General features: G+C 43.1%; 1 protein-coding gene across 1 annotated transcript in view; it reads right to left on the bottom strand.

The window, feature by feature from the left end:
• The window catches only part of DPY19L1 (dpy-19 like C-mannosyltransferase 1), a 123161-nt gene extending 99701 nt beyond the window's left edge, over window positions 1-23460 (bottom strand). The window contains exon 1 of the mRNA XM_072598860.1: window positions 22984-23460. Coding sequence (XP_072454961.1) covers window positions 22984-23284 — 301 coding nt within the window. The 5' untranslated portion in view covers window positions 23285-23460. The remainder of the gene's footprint in view (window positions 1-22983) is intronic.

Genomic DNA, 23460 nt, shown 5'->3' with positions numbered 1-23460 from the left:
AAGAAAAAGCTGAAACTATTTGGATTAGATATTTTACTGGCTTAAACACTTCACAGAGAAAAACTGAAAGTGATGTGGGCTGTTTACAGAATCATGGGATCGTACCTATTCAGAGCTGAAGACGGGAGATTCCTATGGAGGCTATTAACAGTTGTTTAAAAATCCAGATACCTTATAATTCACTGAAATATAGAAATACCTAAGTCCTATATATCATTTTGAAAATGAAGCTCCACGGAAGAAAGCTGCCAACTGAGCATGTAATTAAAGCTTTAAGGCATAAAATCCAATGTCGGTAAAACAGTCCATTCCTTTCCTATTTCTAGTAAAGAACTATCCTAAAGAATATCCTAAAAATGATCCCTCTTCCCGTAATCCCCAACTCTGGCTTAAGACACAACAGAAAGAGCAGGACGTAGAGAGAACGCAGACAGAGAGGCTAATTATGCTATCTTTAATCAGATGGGAGGAGGCCAGGGGTTTTTGAGATATAGAGTTAACTGTGTAAGATATAAGAATTATTTTATTTTCCTTCTGTCAAGAAGTTTGCATTCCCTTCTAACAAAACAATTTTTAAAAGATGATAAATTAAATAATTCTAATGTTGAATACAAATGGAGACAAATTTCTCATAAAAGGAAAAATAATCACTCACATGAATACAGTGCTTTAAGATACACAAAGTGCTAGGCAAACAATACAAATCTCTACTTTATAGATGAAGAAACTAAGGCAAAGCAAAGATTTATTAGGTATATGACCATGTATCATTATCCACAGCATAGAGGTTCAGTGTGATCAATGTCTGGACTGCCATCATCCATGGTTTGAGGTTGGTCAGTTGGTTGTTGTCCTTTGTTCTGAAAGAGGATCAAAATGATATCACCATGATAAAGTCAAGTTTCAACGTATCTGACTGTGGCTGATCAGACCAACACAAACTCCTAATGCCCTACCACAGATTGGGCGTACATAGTCCCTGCAAACATTTGGGGTGGATACTCCAAATCTGCACATCCTACATTTATTAATTCTGCTTTGCTCATAGAGAACAGCACCCTTTCTGATGTGTGCATGTCATACTGAGTGGTCCTGTGCCAGTGTCTCCCATGTCTCACAATCAAATCTAGAGTTTTTGAGACAGACCTTGAGAGTGTTCTTGTATCACTTCTTCTGATCACCATGGGATCGCTTGCCTCATGTGAGTTCTCCATAAAAATTTTTTTGGCAACCTTACATTTTGCATTCAAACAACATGGCCAGCCCATTGGAATTGCGCTCTCTGAAGCATAGTTTGAATGCTTGGCAGTTTAATTTAAATAAGGACTTCAGTGTCTGGTACCTTATCCTATCAAGTGATCTTCAGAATCTTCCTAAGATGATTGAGGAAGTGATTCAGTTTCCTGGCATAGTGCTGGTGGACCATCCATGTTTCAAAAGCATACAACAATGAGGTCAGTACAATGGCTCCGTAGACCTCAGTTTGGTAGTCAGTCTAATACCTCTTCTCTCCCATACTTTTCTTTGAAGCCTCCCAAACACTGAGCCAGCACTGGCAATGCATGTATCAACCTCATTGTCACTGTGTACATCCCTGGAAAGTACACTACCAAGGCAAGTGAACCTATTGACAGAATTCAAAACTTCTCCGTTTGTTGTAACCGATGGTTCCACGTATGGATGATGTGGTGGTAGCTGATGGAGCACCTGTGTTTTCTTGGTGTTATTTATTAGGCTAAAATTGGCACAGGCAGCAGAGAACTAATCCATACTTTGTTGCATCTCAGCTTCAGAGGCCGCATTGAGTGCACAATCAATCTGCAAACAGAAAATCATGTACCCACACTCCTTCCCACTTTGGTCTTGGCTTGTAACTTTTTCAAATTGAAGAACTTACCATCAGTAGTTGACCTTGATGCCCTGTTCATTCTTACTGAAAACATTTGACAACATGGCTGAAAACATGGGAGCAAGCATGCAGCCCTGTTTCACTTCATTGGTGAATGGGAAGGCACAAGAGCATTGTCCGCCATCCAGCACCTGGGCAAGTATGCCGTCATGAAACTGATGTACAATACTGATGAACTTCTCTGGGCAACCAAACTGTAACATAATTTTCCATAAGCCCTCATGACTAACAGTGTCAAAGGCCTTGGTCAGATCTACAAACATTGTATATAGACCTCTGTTCTGCTTCCGGCATTTCTCCTGGAGTTGTTGGGGAGCAAACACCACATCAACTGTTTCCTGACCCTTTCTGAAGCCACAGTGGTTCTCAGGTATAAGACCATCTTCCAGGTGAAAGTTCAACCTATTAAGGAGGACTCTAGTAAGAATCTTGCCAGCAATGACTAACACAGACACAAACCCTGTGATTGTCACAGGACAATCTATTTCCTTTACGTTTATGGAGAAGGACAATGGAGGCACCTTTGAACTCCTGGGGGATAACCTCCTCTTGCCATATCACCTGGAAAATTTCAGTCAGCTTTTGTATGAGCAATGGTCCCCTTACCTTGTAAATCTCAACTGGATTAGAATCAGCACCAGGTGCTTTGCCACATGAAAGGAGCCTAATGGCCTTCAAAACCATTCTTCAATTGGAAGTTCAGTTAAAGAGGAATTGACTTCAATTACACATGACACATTCATCACACAGGTAATCAATACCTGAGGTAAATATGAGACAGATTCTCCTAAGTTTGAGTCCACAGGACCCTTTTATAGACAGAGCTAATTCAACTGAACCCCACATAAGTAACAAGTGGCAGAACTAGGACAATAGCTGAGGTCTTCTGACTTCAGATCTTAGAGAAAATATGCTTTAAAGAAAAGTGAGTAGAATAGACAAACTAAAGGAGAATGAGCTTGACTTCTAGCCTTGACAAAATCCTAGAACATGTTATTTAAAGAGGTGTCTTTTGACCACTCAGAAAGAGAAGCAGTGACCACTAAAAGCCAACATGACATCTCCTGTTAAGACATAGTAACTAGGCTAGTACATTAGGGCAATGTTGGAGATATGGTACCCTTAGATTTATGCAGAACACTTAAGAGTCTTGCACAATATCCTTGTGGACAAGGTAATAGATGTACTAAAAAAACAGTATCAAACTAAAATAGAAACTGAGGCCACTAAACCATAAGAAGGATCTCTATGGGCTGCACATTGACTTTCTTTAGTAAATTCTACCCAATGACATTTCCAGCTGGCTTTTATGCACTCCAACCCTGGAGCCCCAAGAAGCTCAGGGCCACATGCTTGACACCTCTGGAATGGATGGTAGTAAAGTTGAGTGGATTCAAATTCAGTTAAATTGATTGTTGTTCAGTCATCTTCAGTTATGTTGACTTTTCATGATGTCACTTGGAGTTTTCTTGGCAGAGATATTGAAGTGGCTTGCCATCTTCTTCTCCAGTTCATTTTACAAATGAGGAACTGAGGCAAACAGGGTGAAGTGACTTGCGCAGGGTCACACAGCTCCTAAGTGTCTGAGGCTGAATTTGAACTCCAGTCCTCCTGACACCAAATGCTACATTCCATCCACTGCAGTACCACTCAGCTGCCCCTTTGGTTGAATTACTAGATCCAAATACACTGAGACAGAGGTCCCTAAAGCAATGCCTCTCAGGGATGTATCCTTGGTCTTGCATTGCTCAACATTTTCATCCATGACTTAGACTGGTAACTGCTGGTATTTGTCCTGGTATTAATGTGTGCTTTGGCCCCAGTCCTTCTCAGGGGCTCCAGCAAGAGGCAGCAGCACCCTCCCAGAACTTAGTGACCAAGTGATCTCCATCTATATGTAGAGATGGAACTTCCTCTGCCCGGGGTTACCAAGGACTACTTGCCATCAATATGCGAGAACACAACACTCACCATCCCTTCTAACCAAGTTCCAAGGTAGATGGAAACTACAGCTAACAAGTCAACCTCTTTGCATCACTAGACATTGAGAATGCTTATAAGGGTCTGTTCAATGTCATCAGTTTGGGAGGACCCCACTTCAGTACTGACACTCAAGTCAACAAAGGGTACTACTGGTGTCAAAATGCTCTGCTCCATCACCTACTCTGCCTTTACCCACCTACCCCCACCTCCGACCAAGAAGGACTATAGCCATGGCTCCTTTCTCGAAACTGGACTGAAAGAATCCTCATTCAATAAGATGATCTCCCCTGTGTAAGGGAATCATCTGAGAAAAACACTTCACTTCTCCCTATTAAGTTCCCAGATAGCAAACCCTTAGCCATCAGGGCATCTAGGTGGCACAGGGCATCTAGGTGGTGAAGTGAATGGCGTGATGGTCCTGAAGTCAGGAAGCTCTGAGCTCATATCTGGCCTCAGATACTTAATAGATGTGTGACTCTGAGCTAGTCACTTAACCCTGGCTGTCTCCATTTTCTTATCTATAAAATGAGCTGGAGAAGGAGATGGTAAACCATTACAGTATCTTTGCTAAGAAAATCCCAAATGGGGTCATGATAAGTTGAACATGACTAATCAACTAAACAAAAGCCACCTGGACCCTCCTATAAATAGCATCTTGGAGACTTGGTCTGAAAAAGCATCTGATGGAACCTCTTCTTACAAGGTATCCATCTCCTAGGTGTATGACATCTACTATCTAACCAGGGATGAGAGAAAGAGACTGGGGAAGAAGGTGAGTCAAACAGAACACTAAGAACCCAATTACCAGCTATTTACAGATTGAGACACCCTGGTGGATCTCTCTGCTATCTACATTCCCACTTCCCAGAATTCAAAATGCTTATCCTTTTGGTCACCTCAAATCTGACAAGCATTGTAGCAGCAAGCACCCTGACACATCCAGGATGGCCTGCTAGCACAGATTCTTAGATCTGCTTTTCTAAAAGGAAAGCAACTTTTGAGGGGGTCAACAATCTACTTTAATTACATATACCAATGGAGAAAACACAAGCAGAGAAATAAAGACCAACAGACTGGGATTCTAACTATTTGACCATAAGCAGTACATACCTCACAGATCAACAGACAACTGTCTGGCCATTACATTGGCTAGTTGTTATCCTTACTTCTCAAAAAGGACCAAAATGACATTCCTATGATAAAATCAAGTTTCAGTGTGCCTGACTGTGGCTGATCACACCAATACGAGCTTGCAATGCTCTACCATAGACTGGGCACAAACAGTACACATGAACATTTGGAATGGATATTCCAAATTTGCACATCCTGTGTTTCCTTGAAGCTATTTTAATTCTGCTTTGCTCACAGGGCACAGCACCTACTCTGACATGGGCACACCATGCTGAGTAGTCCTGTGCCAGCGTCTCCCATGTCATAATCAATTCCAAAATTCTTGAGAGAAACCTTTAGAGTGTCCTTGTATCACTTCTGCTAACCACCACGTGATCACTTGCTCTGCGTGAATTCTCCATAAAAGTCTTTTTGGCAAGTATATGTTTTGCAATTAAACAATGTGGCCTCTCTGAAGCATAGTTTGGATGCTTGGCAGTTTAGTTAGAGTAAGGATCTCGGTGACTTGCCAGGTGATCTTCAGAATCTTCCTAAGATAATTCAAATGGAAGCAATTCAGTTTTCTGGCATGGTGCTGGTAGACTGCCCATGTTTCACAGGCGTATAACAATGAGAGGTCAGCACAACAGCTCTGTAGACTTTCAGTGTGGTAGTCAGTCTAATACCTCTTCTCTCCAATACTTTCCTTTTGGAGCCTTCCAAACACTGAGCTACCTCTGGCAATGTGTGTGTCAACCTCATTATCAATGTGTACATCCCTGGAAAGTATACTACCAAGGTAAGTGAACCTATCCACAGAATTCCAAACTTCTCCATTTGTTGTAACTGATGGTTCCATGTATGGATGGTGTAGTGATGGCTGATGGAGTACCATGCAAAGGTACTTACCAGAGAAAGAAGTACCATCATCTGGTTTTGGGGTGGGGGGGGCAGGACTCCTTAACGGCTACCCAGAGTCTAATCTGGTACATGAACCTTCTTCCAAGCCCTCAAAGCAAAACCTCCCCTCAGAATATATACACACTTTTCAGAGCCTGAGGGTACAGCCCTCATGACCCAGTGCCTCATTAACAATTAACAAAAGGTACAGGCTTTCCTGCAAAACAAGCCTCCCCTAATCAAGCTTCCCTTAATGGGCTTTACTTGAGGTCTATTAATGAACAGGGGAAGATCTTTAACTGGCATTACATTAACATTACAATTTATCTGATACAATTCAGTAAAAGTTTATTACAAGTCTGCTATGTCCAAATCATCATGCCATCTGATGAAAGAGGGCCCCTAGCGGAGACTCTGCCCTCTATCATCACAGCATCTGGGAAGATAGGGGTCCAACTTAACTGATACCTTGGACTCTCTTAGGGCCAGCAAAATTACACCTTTTCCTCCTGCAATCCTTCTAATACAGAGTTCTCAACTGTCGAGACAACTATCTCCTCCTCTCAGACTCATTCCGCAGTACCCTGATCCAGATTTGTCATTGTCTTCGGCCTTCCTTTTCCTCTCCTTCTGTTTTTTTTGTAGGCTGCCCCTCATGAGGGAGATCTACTTCCTCCTGACCTCCCGCTCTCAGCTCTTCTCACAGACTGCCTCTTCTTTGAGCACTAGGATGCTTTGGTTTGGTCTCCTCTCTCTATTTCAATCACACCGCCTAATGCCTTGAATGTAGACAGTACTTAATGCTGGCTGAATTGAAATTGGATGTTTGTCAAATATGTGGATGACAAGAAGGTGGTACAGAAAGCCAACATGCTGAATGACAATCAAAGTCAGAAAAAAAAAAGATCTCTAGACATGTTTGCCCTGAAATGAGTGAGCTGTAATTCCATGGTATACACATCTCACAAGATGCAGAAGTCAGGATGAGACAACATACTGCAAATGAAATGGGTTTTTGTTGTAGTTGGTGTTCAATCATTGCAACTGTCTAACTCTTCCTGACCCTATTTTGAATTTTCTTGGCAAAGACAATGGAGTGTTTGCCATTTCCTTCTGCAGTTCATTTTACAGATGAGCAGACTGAGTCACACAGCTGGTAAGTGTCTGAGGTCAGATTTGAACTCAAGAAGATGACTTGTCCTGACCCCAGGCCCTAAGCTCTATCCACTGTGCCACCTAGTTGCCATGGTACCTCCTGAGCTAATGCTGTCCTAGCTTACACTGAGCCACAATGTCCCGAATAAAGGAGAAAATAGCTCAACTATACTCCAGCTGCCCTGGCCAAACAATATCTAGACTATCAGATACTATGGGTTCAGTTTTGAGCAGCACATTTTGGGAATAACAACTGCCATTTATATAATATGTTAAGGATCACAATGTACCTTACCTAAGTTATCCAATTTGATACTCACAACAACCCCACAAGTTAAGTTCTACAGACATTATTATTTTACAAATGAGAAAACTGAGGCTCATGGTGGGTGAGAGAGGATGATTTTTCCCATGGTCACAGAACTAAGATGTGCTGGAGACACAGCCAGGTCCCTGGCTCTCCTGACTCCAAATTCAGCTCTTCTGCTACTCCTGAGGATGAACAAAGTGGTGAGCTTCCCATGAGGCCATCTGGTTGCTTAGCCTGGCCAAGAGAAGCCTCAAGGAGAAGACTGTGGACTTCTAGTGCTTGGAGAGCCATCTGCCCAGGAAAAAAACACCTAAGCTGGTGCTGCTTGGCCCAAGGAGATGTCCAGAAGTGAAGCTATCTGCCTCAGAATACAACGGATTCTCCCTCACTGGAGGCCTTTGAGCAGAAGTCACAAAGCTTCTTCTTGAAGATGTTATAAAATGCATTTCTAGTCAGATATAACTTGGGCTAGATGGGCTCTGTGAACCTCTGAGGCTCCTTCTAAATTTGAGTCTGACTTCTACCAACCTTAGCATAGTGTCAGACACACAGCAGGAGTTTAAAAAATGCTTCCTGACTGACAGGTGTAGCAGCATGCTTGGAGTGGGGGCTCAAGGAGTCTGCCTGTCTCATGTCACTCCCCACTCTGGCCCATCTTCTACTCAGTTGTCAGAGTGACCTCCCTAAAGCAAAGGCCTGACTACTCACTCCCCTGCTCAAGAAACTTCAGTAGTTCCTCATAAGCCCTCAGTTCCAGGCTCCTTAAACCTCACACCCTGCCAGGTACTCTTAGGTCTGGGGATATCAGCCTCCTACTGGCTGTTCCTGGAAGAAGCCCCTTCATCTCTCTGCTCCAGGCATTTTCTCTGGCTCTTCCCCCAGGCCTGGAATGCTCTTCCTCCTCTCATCTGCCTCCTGGCTTCCTTCAAGTCCCTGCTACAATCTCACCTTCTACAAGATTTTCCTGCTTCATCTTAATTCTAGAGCCTTCCTTTTCTTTTCCTCCAAGTTATCCAGAACATTCCTGTCCCTCCCATTAGACTGTCAGCACCTTGAGTACAGGAGCTTTGACCTTTCTTTGTATCCTTGGAGCATAGCAGAGGGCCTGGCACACAGTAGGTGCTTAACAAAGGTTTCCGGATGGACTAGGGTTTTCACCCAGGCTCTTGCTGATTCTCATCTCTCTTTACTAGCCTCTGCTCCAGTGCTCTCATTCATTCCAACAGCTTCAACTGTCCCTCCGTGGAATGGACTCTCAATCCTGTGGCTCCAGTGAGACTCGCTCTCAGGTCCCAGACTGCCTTCAGAGCCTCTTCCACAAACTCAGCCATGTCCAAAAGGAGGCAGATCCTCTTTCCATTGATGTGTTCCTCTTTCTGACCTCATTATTTTTGTCGCTGTTCTCCCAGTCTCTCCAATTTGAAGCGACATTGTTAGATCTGACTCTCCATGTCCCTCCCCTCTCACATGCAGTTCCCGAGTCCCTTCAACTGTGGCCCTGGGGTGTGTCTCCTATTTGGCCACTCTTCTGTCTTCTCAAGGCAACCCTCAGGGCCCCCTTGGAACACATCTGCATGGCACGGCGTCATTGCCTACTGAGTCTTTTCTAAGGGGCTCTTTCCCAGATCCACATCTTCCTGCCTTTAGTATCTACTCCAATCCAACATTCACAAGTATCTTTCTCCTCTACTCAAAGCCCCTTTTACCTACTAAATTTCAAACTACTGTCCCTGGCACTGGAGACCATCCATAATGCAGTGCTCCAACTTTCTAGTCTGCTGTCGTACCTCTACAGACTCATACTCTGGTCAAGCTGGACTGTTCATCATGTCCCAGACATCTCCCTGCTCCTGCCTTTGCTCGTTTGTTTAGGCTGACTGCTCCCTCTCATCTCCCATGGCCTGAGTAAAAGGTCAGTGCCTCCAGGATCACTTCCTCAATTCCTTCTGGTCAGTAAGGATTATCTCCCCCTCCAATTACACGTTACCCCACTAACCCTAGAATGAATGAGTGGGCAGAAATTTGTACTTCTATACAAAAAGGATTTTACTCCAAAATGTCTTGTCTCTCATCCTCCTCCAAAACCATAAGTGTCATAAAGGAGGGGCCCCCTCTTACTTAAACTTTATATCTCACCTAACATAGAACCTTGAACACAGTAGCTACTTAATAAAAGTCTGCTGGGTTTTTTAAATGCCATGGACTTTCATTTGGAGGGGGAAGTTTTTTACAATATTTTCCACCAAAGATTTTCAGAAAATAGAAAGAGAAACGATAGGGACTTGGCACAAGTATTTTATACTCCCCCAGTAAATCTTTTCTTATTTGTGAAGCCTTTCAGCCAACATGTCATACTTCTGTAGGTACAACTGAAGCTACATTTAATTTCATTTCAGCCAATGAAGTAAATTTACTTTGACCTATAAAAGGATGAGAATTTCCTGATCTACTTGCCTAATAGAAAGGTAGTTCTTGCAAAGCAGTAAGTACTTCTTCGGAGTTTAGTAGTCTTAAAAGGGAAGTTAAAATTTTTTAGAAAACAGGAAGAATACTAAACATACTAACTACTAAAACTGAACCTGAGAGAACATATCTGGACATCACATCCAGGACAGAAAACAAGGGCTGTTCTTTGAAAAGCCTGGAGCTCAGAAAAGCAGCAGTGTTCAGGAATTACAATTCAAATGTGACATGTCACCTGAAGTACCAGCTTCACTTTCACTATCTACAGAATGGGTAGAAAAAGAGCATTACTTTCACAAGGAGGTTGTGAAGAACAAATAAAATAATATAAAGTTATTTGTAAACCTTAAAGTTCTATATAATAGGGTTAATAAATGTTAACCATTATCTTAACTTCTCTAGGCCTCAGTTTCCACATTTGTTAAATGAGGGATTATATTACAAGCTAGTTAACTGACCATGAATCTATGATTCGAACTAGTTTATTCACATACATACATTAAAAGTTCCTTAATATGTAAACTAAAATAGGCCACATTTACTACTGCATATAAGCCATTAAATATGTCTATAATAGGGAAACGTAAGCAAATTCTATTACACAAAAATTCTTTTCCAGACATTTTTTGAATACAAATCTTTGTAATTAAAATTAAGCACACAAAGTATATCTATGAAATTACTTTCTCCTCCAGGTATTGCAGAGCTATAGAAGTGAACACGTATCAAAATTTTCAAAAATTAATCCAGATAATAACAGGAATAATGGGAGTACTAACACAAAAATGTCCATTTTAATATGGAAAAGTTCACTAAATGCTTATAAGTAAGCAATAGCTGAAGTATCAAAGCTGTCGTCAGTACTGTTTAAGAGAACATCATGGTTTAAAATGCTAACTGAAAAGATGCTTCACAGCAGGAAAGCAGATCCATAAAATACAAGATGGACACAATACAAAAAATATTACCAAGGCCCCTTACAGTCAGCAAGGCTTTTTTTCCCCCTCGTTCTCAGTGACCAACTCTTTCAACCATAAGGCAGTTGGATTTCAGCCAAACTGCTGTCTATCCTTGAATATCAAAATGTTTTACACTCATTCTTTAATTTATATAATTGAGAAGAAATCTCAGCTAGTAACAGCAATTTGACATCAATGGTGGATAAAATGTTCATTTACATAAACTAATTCCGAACGTGGTGCTATAGAGAACATCACTTCCAAGGGGGGAAATCATCAAAAACCAAGATGCACAAATACACGACACTGCCAGGCCGGACAAAAGGATTTCAGAAGGAGAACAATGGACGCAATCAACGAATGATGGGTGCAAGTCAGGAACGCAGCGCTATTTTTGAGGGATGATTGATACTTGATATATCATATGTATAGACAATTCTGAAAACTTCAGTTCATCTTCTCATCGCTGTACCACTGGCAATAATCTCTCTATAGAAACATGTTCATTTGAGGGTCTCACACTTTGAAAACTGTGAATTGAGCTCTTGAAGAGCAGGATCTGATCTCTTCTGAAATAGGGCTGTTTGCCCAGTAGCTATACAATAAAGCATTTGTTTAAAAAAAAATTTTAAACAATCAGGAGACCTGGTCTCTTTCACTTTGACTCTGGCCCAGCCATGCTTCATGCCTCCATTTCCTCAACTGTAAATAGAGATTAGACCAGACAATTTCTAACATCCCTTTCAGTTCTACAGATCTAATATCTACCAAGATGCAGAAAAGATCAAAGATGATAAAAGCATAATAAAAAAAGGAAAAGTTAAAATTGGAATTAATTTGCAACCTGTAAATACTTCTCTTTATTAAAAAGAAGGGTTACTGAATCTAGAAAGAATTCTGTGGAGAATGACAATCTTGAAATGCTTTTAAAAGTCACTGATCATCTATTTACCATTAAAAACAGAAAAAAAGGTCACAGATAAACAGCAAAATAAAGAGTAACCTAGAAATGAAGGAAGCTCAGTATTTACTAGTATTAAAAATTACTAAATACCAGGAAAAGATCAACACAAACATGTCTGTTTAGTCTGTCTTTGACATTTCTGGGACTAAAGAACTTCATAAAGAAAACAGGGATTGAAGGACTGAAAATGAGTGATTTGAGGAGCTAAGATGATGGAATAACAGGGGTTTCTCCCCCCAACAACTACTCCACACACATCTAGAAAATATAGATCAAGTCTGGATGGAAAATGAGTCATTTTCCAGCCCAGGTCAGCAGAGAGAGACAGAAGTCCCTGGGCTCTGGGGTACAGAGCATTCTAGCACAAACAGAAGCCGTACAGCTAAGAAGGGTCTGGCCTGGTGCTGGAACAAGTACAGAATGGCAGCTGCCATCTATGACCCAGGTCCAGATCGAGGGAAGACTGAGAAGGGAACCTGTGTCTAAAGAGTGGTCCTAGATCCTAAGCTGTGTTCTGAGCAAAAAGCATGTACAGAAGCCAGCAAAAGATGGGTGGCTCCAACCCCAGAAACAGATGCCAGGATCTCCCGTCCAGCCTCCTGCTCAGTCTGAAGCCTACAGTGGGATGAACCAGGGCAGGAAAGCCTACAAGACCCAAGGGAGGCCTGCAGTTCTGTGCCTCTAAACCAGCAGCACTTTCTAGCTGCTCTGCAGTGGCCCTGTCCAGCAGCAGACTGCCACTACTCAGTCAGAGACTCACAGAGCGCAGACTGGAAACTCAGAGTCTGCCCACAATCAGGCCACTTTGAGGGCACTAAAAGCTTGATATCCTCAAATAACACAACCCCAATACCCCAAAGAAAGCAGCAGAAGACAATTCAGATGTTGCCTCCAGAAGTAAGAAGACTCTGACCTGAACATAACCCAAACATAAAGTCAGCAGTCAGAGGAGCAGGCTGAAAGAATGAACAAAAAACAAAAAAACAAAAAAAAAAAACCAAAGGCTCTCACTATTAAAAGAGATGGAACAAGGCTGACTAGAATTCCTAGAGGAAATGAAGCAAGAGCTTAAAAAAAGAGTTTAGAAAATGTTTTTAATCAATGAAATGAGAGCAGTCAAGGTTAAAAAAAAAAGGGGCCAAGAAATAAAAACTGTGGAAGAAAGAACTGGAAAGGGAATTAACAGTTTAGTACAAAAATCTTACCCAAGCCACAAACACCCTCAGAAGTGGACCAAATAGAAGAAAAAGACTCCAGGAGACACTGAGATATGTAATAATAATAATAAAAAAAAAGCTGAGCAAAAAAGAGCAAGAAAATATAACGTATTTCAAAGAAAAGACAACTCATCTGGAGAAGAGGTCAAGTAGAGATCATTTAAGAATCGATGGACTGTCTGATAGCCATTACCAAAAAAAAGAAAAGAAAAGACAAAGAAAAAAGGCAAGGAAAAAACCCTACATATGTTTCAAGAAATCATAAAAGAACACTGTCTCAGAATTAGAGGGCAAAGTTCCAGCAGAGGAAAGAGAAAACATAGCACTTATTGAGAGAAAGTGCCATATAAAAACTCCTAGGAATATTACAAAATCCAGAGCTTCCAGCTCAAAGAAGGATGCTACAAGCAGACAGGGGAAAGAATTAAGTGTCAAGGAGCCCCAGTCAGGATCACACAAGATTCAGCAGCCTCCACTCTAAAGGAGCAGGAAGCCTAGAATACAATGTTACAAAAGACAACAGATAATAGCTTACAACCAAGAATAACTTTACTCAGCAAAGCTGAGTATACTCATCCAAAGGGGAAACAGATCTTTAACGAAATGTAAGGTTTCCAAACAATCCTGATAAAAAGGCCAGAGCTGGGTAGAAACTTTGAAGTGTAAAAATTGGAGTTAAGAGAAATGCAAAAAGGTACATTAAAGAACAACCATAATGCAACTGTTTACATTTTAATATGAGAAGATGGTATGTATATCCCCTCAGAACTCTATTATCAGCATGAGTCAAAAAAGATATCTAAAAAGACAGAGGATGTGGGAGTGGTTCTGTTATGTTTTGATGATCTCAAAAGATGAATGGAAAGGAAAGGGACAAGGAATATACTGGGAGAGGAAGCAAAGGAAGGATGGAGAAAATTATCTCACACAATGCGCAAGTAAGGTGGAGCAAGTAACACTTGAACCACCCATCTGAGCTAATCAAAGGAAAAAAGAATTCACACACACTCTCACTCACACACACACAGTTGGATACAGAATTACATTTCATTCAACAGGGAAATAAGAGAGAAGGGAATAAGAGGGAGAGAAGATTAAGGAAAGGATCAATTCTTTAAAAAAAAAAAAATACCTCTACGTCCAAAAATATTTATAGAAGTTCTTTTTGCAATAGCAAAAAAACTGGAAAATGAGGGAGTACCCACCAACTGAGTAAGGGCTGAAAAGTAACGGCATATGAATGTGATGGAATACCATTGTGCTAGATGAAATGATGAAGGGGACAGTTTCAGAAAAGCATAAGAAGACTTGTATGAAATGACTGACAAAGAACACAGTGAGCAGAGCGAAGAGAACAATTTATAAAATAAGAGTAATATTATACAGACAAATAACTCCGAGACTTCAGGGACTAACCGTGATCCCAGAAGACTCATGAAGCATGCCACCTACCTAGTTCCTGACAAAGACGTGATGAGTTCAGAGTACAGATTGAGACATTTATCTTTTGAGCTTGGTCAATGTAGGAATTCGTTTTGCTTGACTGTACATGTTTACAACAATGGTTTTGTTTTCCTTTCTCATTTGGAGGGAGGGAAGGTAGTAGGAAGGCAATTCCAATTTTCACTGATTTATAAAAGATGAAATATAATTTTTAAAAAAGAATGATAAAGGAAAAAGTTTACCAAACAACAAATACCCCAAGATGGAGTAAACAGCTTCTGTGATTCTTAGCATTAATGTATTGAGCAACATAATGTTGCCACAAAAGTGCTTATAAACAAACAGAGTAGATTTTTAGAACTTAGCAAATAGCATGAAATAACACTAACAGATAGCTCCTAATGCTATAAATATTGGTATGTGGCAGACAAATCCACATGCAAAATTAAAATTCTTTAACTAGAGACTCACATCAGAGTATTGGCCAAAAATAAAATATTTTTAAGCTATATATTTACTAGTATCCATGTTCTTGCATTAATTAAGCATATGACTTAGTTATGAGTATCTATTATTATGACATACTCCAACCAGTTCTATTTCTTACTAAGAACTTCTTAGTCAACCAAAAATTTACTTTAAAAGACAAAAATGGCTAACTAATTTGGGAATATTTTAAAAATCAAATTTTCTATCCTACCTAAATTACAGATATAGTCTTGTAGTCAGCATGCTGGTCCATTATAATACTTTAAAAATCAATTAGCAGTTACCTACATTTTTAAGTCACTTAACCCACCCCCTTCAGTGCTCACTCATTTTATCATTCCTTTCCCTTCTCTATTTCTCTACCTCCCCATCTATAGCTTATTTCTCTTAATTTTTTTATCTCTCTCTTCCAGTCCACCTTTCCATTCCTTCTACTCCACCCATCAGCTCCTTCCATTCCCAGAATCCCCTTTCTCCCTTCCCTGCCCTAGTTCAGGTTCCCAGCATCTCTCCTTGCTGTTCCTCCTTTGTTCTCAGAGAGGACCAATGCCATCATCTCTTGAATGAACCATTGAAATCGCCTTCTGGCTGATCTCCCCCACTCTCATGTTTTGTCCACAGAGCTCCCAAGTGAGCTGTCTAAAGCATAAGTCTGACCACATCTATCTCCCCACTATTCAAACTCCAGTGGCTCTGTTATGTCTTGAGATCAACTAGAAACTCCTTGTTTCCTCTAGTACCGCACCTAAAACTCTTCTAAAATCGGTCCCTTCTTATCTTCCCGGTTCCATTATGTAGTGTGTCCCTCCCTGTACTCTGGCCTCCTGGCTGTTCCTCAGAGCCCACACCTCTTGCATCTCTCTCACATCCCTGACTTTTCACCAGCCGTAAGCCATGTTTTAAATGCTCCGTCACTTAGTCTCCAGCTAAGTTCAAAAGTACTGGCTACCTTCAGGATACAGCTCCTCAAGAGGCCTTCCTAATCACTCAGGCTGCTCGTGGCTTCCCCCAGTGCACCTCACAACAGGGAGCCATCAATGTACAAGCTGTCTCCCACATTAGAATATAAGTTCCCTGAGGTCATGGAGGGAACTTACTGAATTCTTATTGATAGATTAATTCCCTACACTAAGGTCAACAAGACTCTGACTGCTGAAATGCATTCCAGAACAGTAGCCCTGTTCATTATTTACGTGTGTGTCTGTGTGTGTGTTGTTTAGGGATTTTAAAATTAGAAACATTGCAAATGAGTTAACTACTTACCAGAAATAAATCAGGGGGAACTGGCAACTCCTTTAAAAAAGCTTCTGGTCTGTCTCTGCCCTCAGGGCTGATTCCAATCTCCTGGGCACAGGGGAGCTCACCAAAGAAAATCCTTTAACACACTCTTACTGTTGTTCTGCTTTGCTTAAGGCATGTTGCCATTTCATTACTTTGCACATTATACTAAGCTGCTAAGAAGACCTCTTTCTGACTCCAGAATTGTGCCAGTGCTCATCTCGGCCCAACTGATATAGGTGTGTGGAGCATCCCAGATTGTAAAGATAACATATTTTGGCACTTTATGCAGCGATCAGAGAGATGACCCTTCTGAATCTAAGTTAGTGATCCCACTCAACCAACCACTGACCTAGAAGCCCTAGGAAGCAGGACACTTAAATGTCATCTTGAAGGGTGGGGGATGCTGATACCTAAAGCTGGCAGTGTGCATAATCCTACCCCCACCTCAGCTGGCCCCAGAGGTGCTGAGGAGTTTCTCTTCTGCCCAAACCCTTATCTACTGGTTGATCTAAGGTAATACCCCTCTGTGCTGTCCACATACTGAAGCTGGTAGAAAGTTATGCTTGGTGCAAGACCCTTGAGACTTGTCACCCAATCTTCCACCAGCCATGTACCCCTCTTCCCCACCAGTTGATCTGAGACAGCAGTCTGCTCAGATAACAACAGAGACCCAACTAGACCCAGGTGACAAGGATCCAACCTGAAGGACTCCCATCTCATCTCTATCCTTCCCTAAACTTTCACTGGTTACAAAGAATATCCTTCAATACATCTCAATAGGATTCTTAATTTCTCTTTTTTAGCCTGTTTCTTTCATCCCTGGGTATAGTAATTAGTTCATCATAAAATCACTCAGAAAACAATTGCTTGTAAATGTAGGAAGTAATGGGAAAAGAAGAATCTGATCTCTTTTACAAGTACTTTCTGTAAACCCCCAAAGTAGACCCAACTCATTTAGAAAATGTAAGAGGGTCTTCATTTAATGCCATATTTCTTCATTTCTATGCTTACGAGTCTCTTATTGAGTACAGAAATTTAGAACTGGAAGGGTCAGAAGGATCATTTAGTCAGTCAGTTAACGAGCATCTAATTAAGCCCTTCCTACATATATGGCACTGGGCTGTTTAATTTAACAATAAATAAATACTAGATAGAGTCTAACACCCTCATTCTACAGAAGAGAAGACACTTTTCTAACATCGCAGAAGTACTGGGAGAAAGAACTAAATCCCAGGCCTTCAGACACAAGGTCGGTGTTTTTCTAGCCCATCCTACTGCCCCTACAAGAAGCCTGGAGGTGCTGGGTTAAACTTTAAGGAACCTTAGACACTGCCAACATGAACTGCTTTTCAAGAATGTACCTTATTAAGTAATTGTCACTACTTCACTATAAAACTATTTCAAAATGAAGATAGATAACTTTTTTCACACAAAAAAGGCTTCAGTATTTCAAAAGACGTCTAATTTCATCAGTAAATACTCTGCAGCACACACCTCACCCCCTCTTGTCACCTGCTAAGAAAAATTAATCACTCCAAGGCCAACCTGTGGATGATAAATCGCTTCAAATTTAATTAAGCTGGTCCTCCAAATACAGACATAGCCTGTCACAGGGCCTGTCGCCAAAGCCTTCCTAGTTCCGTAGGACTGGAGAGCCTGGGCTCCTCTGGCATGGATTTCAAAAAGCCAGGAGCCCTCCTGTACTACAGTGAAAGCTGGGAGATGGATTTCTGAGGAGTAATCCTCAGTCAGGAAACACTATGTGGAGTTTTGTTCAGGAGGGTTTGGCAATGCCAGGAAGAACTTGATTACCCTGACTGCTGACCAACAATGCAGTGGCTACACCGTGCACTCAAAGTGCCCAAAGTTAAACCCCTTGGTCAAGGTAGTGAAGGTGCTATTCCTACATGCCAAGAAATTGTTAAGGTCCCTTCCAGCTCTAATGTTCTAAGATTCTCTTTATCATAATCCCTGAGAAGAGTCTGAATACAGTCCAAGCGGTGATGGGAACTGTACAAAAAGCTGTCCCACTCTAATTCCTGCTTCCAATGGAGACAGATTTGCCAAAGTGAGTCCCTTCTAACACCCATGAAGTGTGGTCAGGCACCTGCCTTGCTCACTCATCTTCTTAAACATCAGCTTGGAATTGTGCTCCAGAATCACAGAGTCACAGGAAAAAGAACTCAGCATCTGCAGCCCAGAGACCTCTGAGTAATCCCTGTCAGTGAGTGATCAGGTCGACTCAAGCTCCAAGAACTCTCCTCCTTGCTCAAGGGCAGAAGACAAAGTAAGGCATTTTGTGAAGCCGCATGAAACACCAGGTATCTGTGCAGAGTACAATTTCCAAGGAAGCTCTAGGCAGCCACCTCCGAAAAAGAAGCCCCTGGAGTCAAGCAGATCCTCCCTCAGGGCATCAGGTGTCTAGAGCTGATCAACCATTCCTTCAGGCACCTGATACCGGGGAAGAGAGCAGGCAGGCAACCAAAGCCCACCAAAGAACATGGCCCAGGCCCCGGGGCACTGGCCCTTCTCCCCACTTGGAAAGAGCTTGTACTTTTTTGAGTTGAACCCATAATTTTGTTGGCATATCTAACTCCTGGAGAGCCACTTCCTTCTACTGAAGTAGGCGTGTCAGGTATATAACTAGCACCAACAGATATGCAAGGGGAAAGGTACAAAGCTAAGTCACTTAAGCATTATTCATAAAGCAGTCAACAGACCCAGCCAAACAACATCATCAGGTACCAAGGAAGAGTTCACAGGGGAGCCTGCAGGCCACTGTCAACGACCTCTAAAAGATCATAAAGAATGGGACAGGGATTGTGGGACTGGAGATGGGGAAATGCTGTTCTTTTCAAAAAAGGCAAAAAATTAAATGGGCAAACCTTAGACCCAGGAATCTGCCTCTTACTCCTAGTCCAATTCCAGAATAAATTATTAAAGTGACTTTATGAACATCTAAAAAAATAAGCCAGGATCACCAAGAGCCAGGAGAGGTTCATAAAGAATAGGTCATGCCACAATAATGCACTGTTGGTAGAGCTGTGAACTGATCCAACCACCCTAGAGGACAATATGAAATTATGTCCAAAGGGCTAAAACAAAAATGCATATTCTTTGATCCAGCAATACCACCAGTAGGTCTACAACCCAAAGAGATAAAAAAATAAAAGGGAAAAGGACCTACTTGTACAAAAATATTTATAGCAACTCTTTTTGCACTAAGAACTACACATCAAGAAGATGCTCATCAAATGAGGAATGGCTAAATAAGCTGTGGTGTAAGATTGTGAGAATATTATTGTGCTATAAGAAATGACAAGCAGGATGATTTCAGAAAAACCTGGAAAGACTTACATGAACTGACACAAAGTGAAGTGAGCAGAACCAGGGAGACAACCACTCTCAGCAATACGACACAAGACAATCCCAAACAACTAATGATGAACAACACTAACTGCCTCCAGAGAAAAAACTAATAGAGTCTGAAGACAGACTGCAGCTATTTTTCACTTTTTCTCTTATTCTTTTTTTTGGTTCAAGTCTTTCTGTACAAAATGACTAATATGGAAATGTTTTACATGATTGCACAAGTATAACCTGCATCAGATGGCTTACCGTCTCAGGGAAAGGGGAGGGAAGGGAAAAAGGGATAGAATTTGGAACTCAGAACTGTTTTCAAAAATGTTATAAATTGCTTTAACATGTAATTAGGAAAAAGTACTAAAAGAAAAAAAAAGAATTGGTCATGCCAGGCTAAGGTCATTTTTTTCTGACACACTCTTCTGGCTTCACATACTCCAGCTCTGACATCTGCACACATTGTAAGCACAATCTCTCCACTGGGCCTGTCCCTCAGAGAGGAGGGTGACTGGCCAGCCAGGTCTCCTTCCTCCCCTTGGTGTTCTCCCCGCTGTACTCCAGACCACCTTTATTCAGCCCCAGAATTTGGTACCTTTGTCTCCTCTCCCACTCCCTTTTTTTCAGCTTTCTTTATACGTTGTCTTCCCTCATTGGAATATAAACTCCTTGACAGCAGGGCTGGTCTTTCTTCCGGCTAAATGGGTACTCTCAGCACTTAGCACAGTACAGGGCACATAGTAAGGGCTTACTTAATAAAGGCTCCAGGACTGATTTGCTGTATGAAAGAATCTCCTTCAAATAATAGGCTGAATCTACTAAGATAAAACTTAGTAAGGAAAAATGTGTAATCGGTTCACTAATCCTACTTCACAAGCAAAAGATGAGAAAAGCACTGCTAAACACGTATCTGCGAAGAGAAAATTTAAGGAGAATATGATAGTTGTCTGAGTATCTGAAGTATTGTTATATGGAAAAGAAATAGATGTGTGTTCTGCTTGGCCCTAGGACACAGCTGGAAGAAATGGGCAGAACTCACAGACAGACCTAACAGAAGAAAAGACTTTTAAACAATCAGGCCAATCTAGAAGTCAAATGGGCTCCGCCTTCTGCCTCTCTCTGTCTGTCCGTCTCTGTTTCTGTTTCTGTCTCTGTCTCTGTCTCTGTCTCTGTCTCTCTCTCTCTCTCTCTCTCTCTCCTTCTTTCTCTCTCTCTGTTTCTCTGTCTCTCTCCATCTCAGATTCAGTGATTTGACCTATCTATCCTTCAAAAAGGGAAGACTCAGAAAATATACAGAAACATTCTCAGCAAAAAAGGCAGCAAAATATGACATAATTATTCTAAGATTTTATCATGGCATAACTCCTTGAATGAAGTCGATTGCTGCCTTTAATGATAAACTGAGTGAAACAACACAAACACAGAAGTGCTTTTGTCTGCAAAGGGGCCTCTGAAATATAAGAATTCATCCTGTCATCAGTTTTCAAACTAATATAATATATTTACTTTTATTGGCTAAAGTAAATTTACCTAAGAATCACAGGGAGCTATCCACATGTTATAGTTACTCACATTCCAAGTTTCTTTGAAGTTTTCCTGATTTGGGGGAGGGTAGATGTAATTAAATAAAAGTTTTTGTGGTTAAAAAAAACTTTCTGGGACAACCTGAAGAGGGTTTCTTTCCCACTCCAACCCAGAAATGCTTGTGGCTGCTTAATTCCTAATGAGACTAAAGTGATAGATCTTATCTTGAGAGGAAGTTCCTTCTCAATCTACAATTCTGCCCATTTGAGGGATACTTTGCTGTGTCCAGTAGCCCTGACTTCATCTACTCAGAGCTTTCGGGTCTAAAAGGTCTTGGGGGGATAGCAGGGTAGGGAGGTACAGAACTGAATTATTAGCACTGTCCAAAGAGACAGTATTAGGATGGCAAAGGAAATTATTATCAATTTACCATTTAACTTTGAAAAATTTGCTGTTTTACCATCTGAATAACAACTCCATCTTGAATTAGTTAGGTTTTCCCTCCAAAAGTCTGACAGTTGAACAAAATGTTTTAGCAATGAAGAAAAACTACTTATAAAGTATTAAAAGTAGATTATTGGAGTTGTTTTGAACCCACTACTAAATCATTTAAAAGCTTATTCACTTTCTAGTACAAACATTTTGTGGTTTCTTTGGACTATTCCCATGTGACTCGAGAGTCCCAAGACCTGGATTTGAATCTAATCTAATCTAAGCTGATGCTTGCTACTGATGTGACCTTGGGCAAGAGGCTGGGCCTCAGTTTCCTCACTTGTAAAACACAGAAGCAGGACTAAATGATCCTGCCAGTTTAGCCCAAGGCAGAATCACACTGGCCGAGACTCAGGCATTTATTAAGGCACCGCGGTGGGCCAGGAAGATACAAGGACAAAAACAAAGAAAGATACAATGTCTCTTCTCCAGGCATTTACCCTGGGTCGGGAGCTACGAAACGAACTCGTGTCAGTATCCACGGAACAAATACAGTGTCAACTACAAAGCCACAGTGCGGGCTGGGAGGGGAGGAAGGGGAGGAGAGGCTTCCTCAGAGTTGCACCCCGAAAGGAGGCGGGGGTTCTCAGGGTCGAGGTCAGGAGGGCGGCGCGGAGTGGTTGGGGAAGGCGTGGAAAGAAGCAGCTAGTCCTGCGGTGCTGCTGCTGGCGGAGGAGAGCACTGAGCCCAGGAACCTCGATGTTCTCACTAAAGGAGGGTGAGGACGAAGGTGGAACGAGAGAAGGCTCTCAGGGCCCCCGAAGAAGCACAAGGAAAAGAGCACAGGCTCTGGGGGAGGGCCTGGGTTCAAATCCCAAATCCCCCTTCGGACACGCAGAGCCTCAGTCTTCCCCGGGATGACCTCTGAGGTCCCCGCAGCTCTCCTGCTCAATTCCGAGAAGTTACACGCGAGCTGCGGCCGGACATTCGCGGAGAGTTTGCACATCCGGAGTCCCAGCTCTACCCCGACCGTCCTGGGCAGTTACAGGAGCCGCTGACTCGCACTCGGGCGGAGAGCCCCCCCACCCGGACAAAGTCTAGAGGATGGGAGGGGGTGGCGAAGGGTGGCACGGCCTCCTCAGCCCCTCCGGCTCCGGACCCCGAAGTTACTAACACAAGGGCTGCAGACAGGGCGCTCGCCACGCAGACGAAAGCCGCTCCCCCGCCCGAGCTCTGGGGAGATCGCACTCGGACCCAGCGGTCCGGAGCTCTCGGGCCAGCTCTTGGGGGATCCTGGGGGCGGGGGGGGGGGGAAGAGAAAGGAAGGAGGAGGATCCACCTCGGGCTCGGGCCAGGAAGGGCTGGGACCCGCCCCCCGCCCCCTCCCCCGATCCGCGGAGCCCAGCGCCCCCCCCCGGGAGGCGGGGGTCACGGTCACGGCCGGCTCCCAACTTGGCGCGCCCCGCCCCGCCCGGCCCGCTCACCCAGCAGCAGCGTGGTCCACGTCCGGCCCCGGCCCCCCGCCGGCCACTGGCCCAGCCCAGCGCAGAGCCCCGCCGATACGCGGGACAGCAGGCTGCGGGAGGGGTGCGCGGGCTCGGGCCGCTGCCCCTTCCTGCCGGGCCGCCGCCCGCCGCTGGGGGGCGCCGCCGGGAGTGCGCGGCCGCCGGGCAGCTCCCGCTCGAGCTCGGGCTCGCCGGCGCCCACGGCCCGGCGCGGCTGCGGGGAGGCGCGGGGGGGAGCGGCCGCCGCCTCTCGGTGCTTGCTCCGCGCCTGCACGACCATCTTCTCATAGTCCGCGCCCGCCTCGGACGGACGCCGCCGGGACGGGCGCGGCGAGCCTCCCTCGGGCGGCGCCGCGGCCAGCGCGCCCCTTCTCCCTCCGAGCCCGCGGCGGACTGGCCGCCCGCCGGGCTGCGAGCGAGCGAGCGAGCTGGCGGACGGACCGACTGGCTGACGGA

This window comes from Notamacropus eugenii, chromosome 3 (assembly GCF_028372415.1).
Source record: "Notamacropus eugenii isolate mMacEug1 chromosome 3, mMacEug1.pri_v2, whole genome shotgun sequence".
NCBI lineage: Eukaryota > Metazoa > Chordata > Mammalia > Diprotodontia > Macropodidae > Notamacropus > Notamacropus eugenii.
The sequence above is the reverse complement of the archived record's forward strand: the minus strand, read 5'-3'. Positions and strand labels throughout refer to the sequence as shown.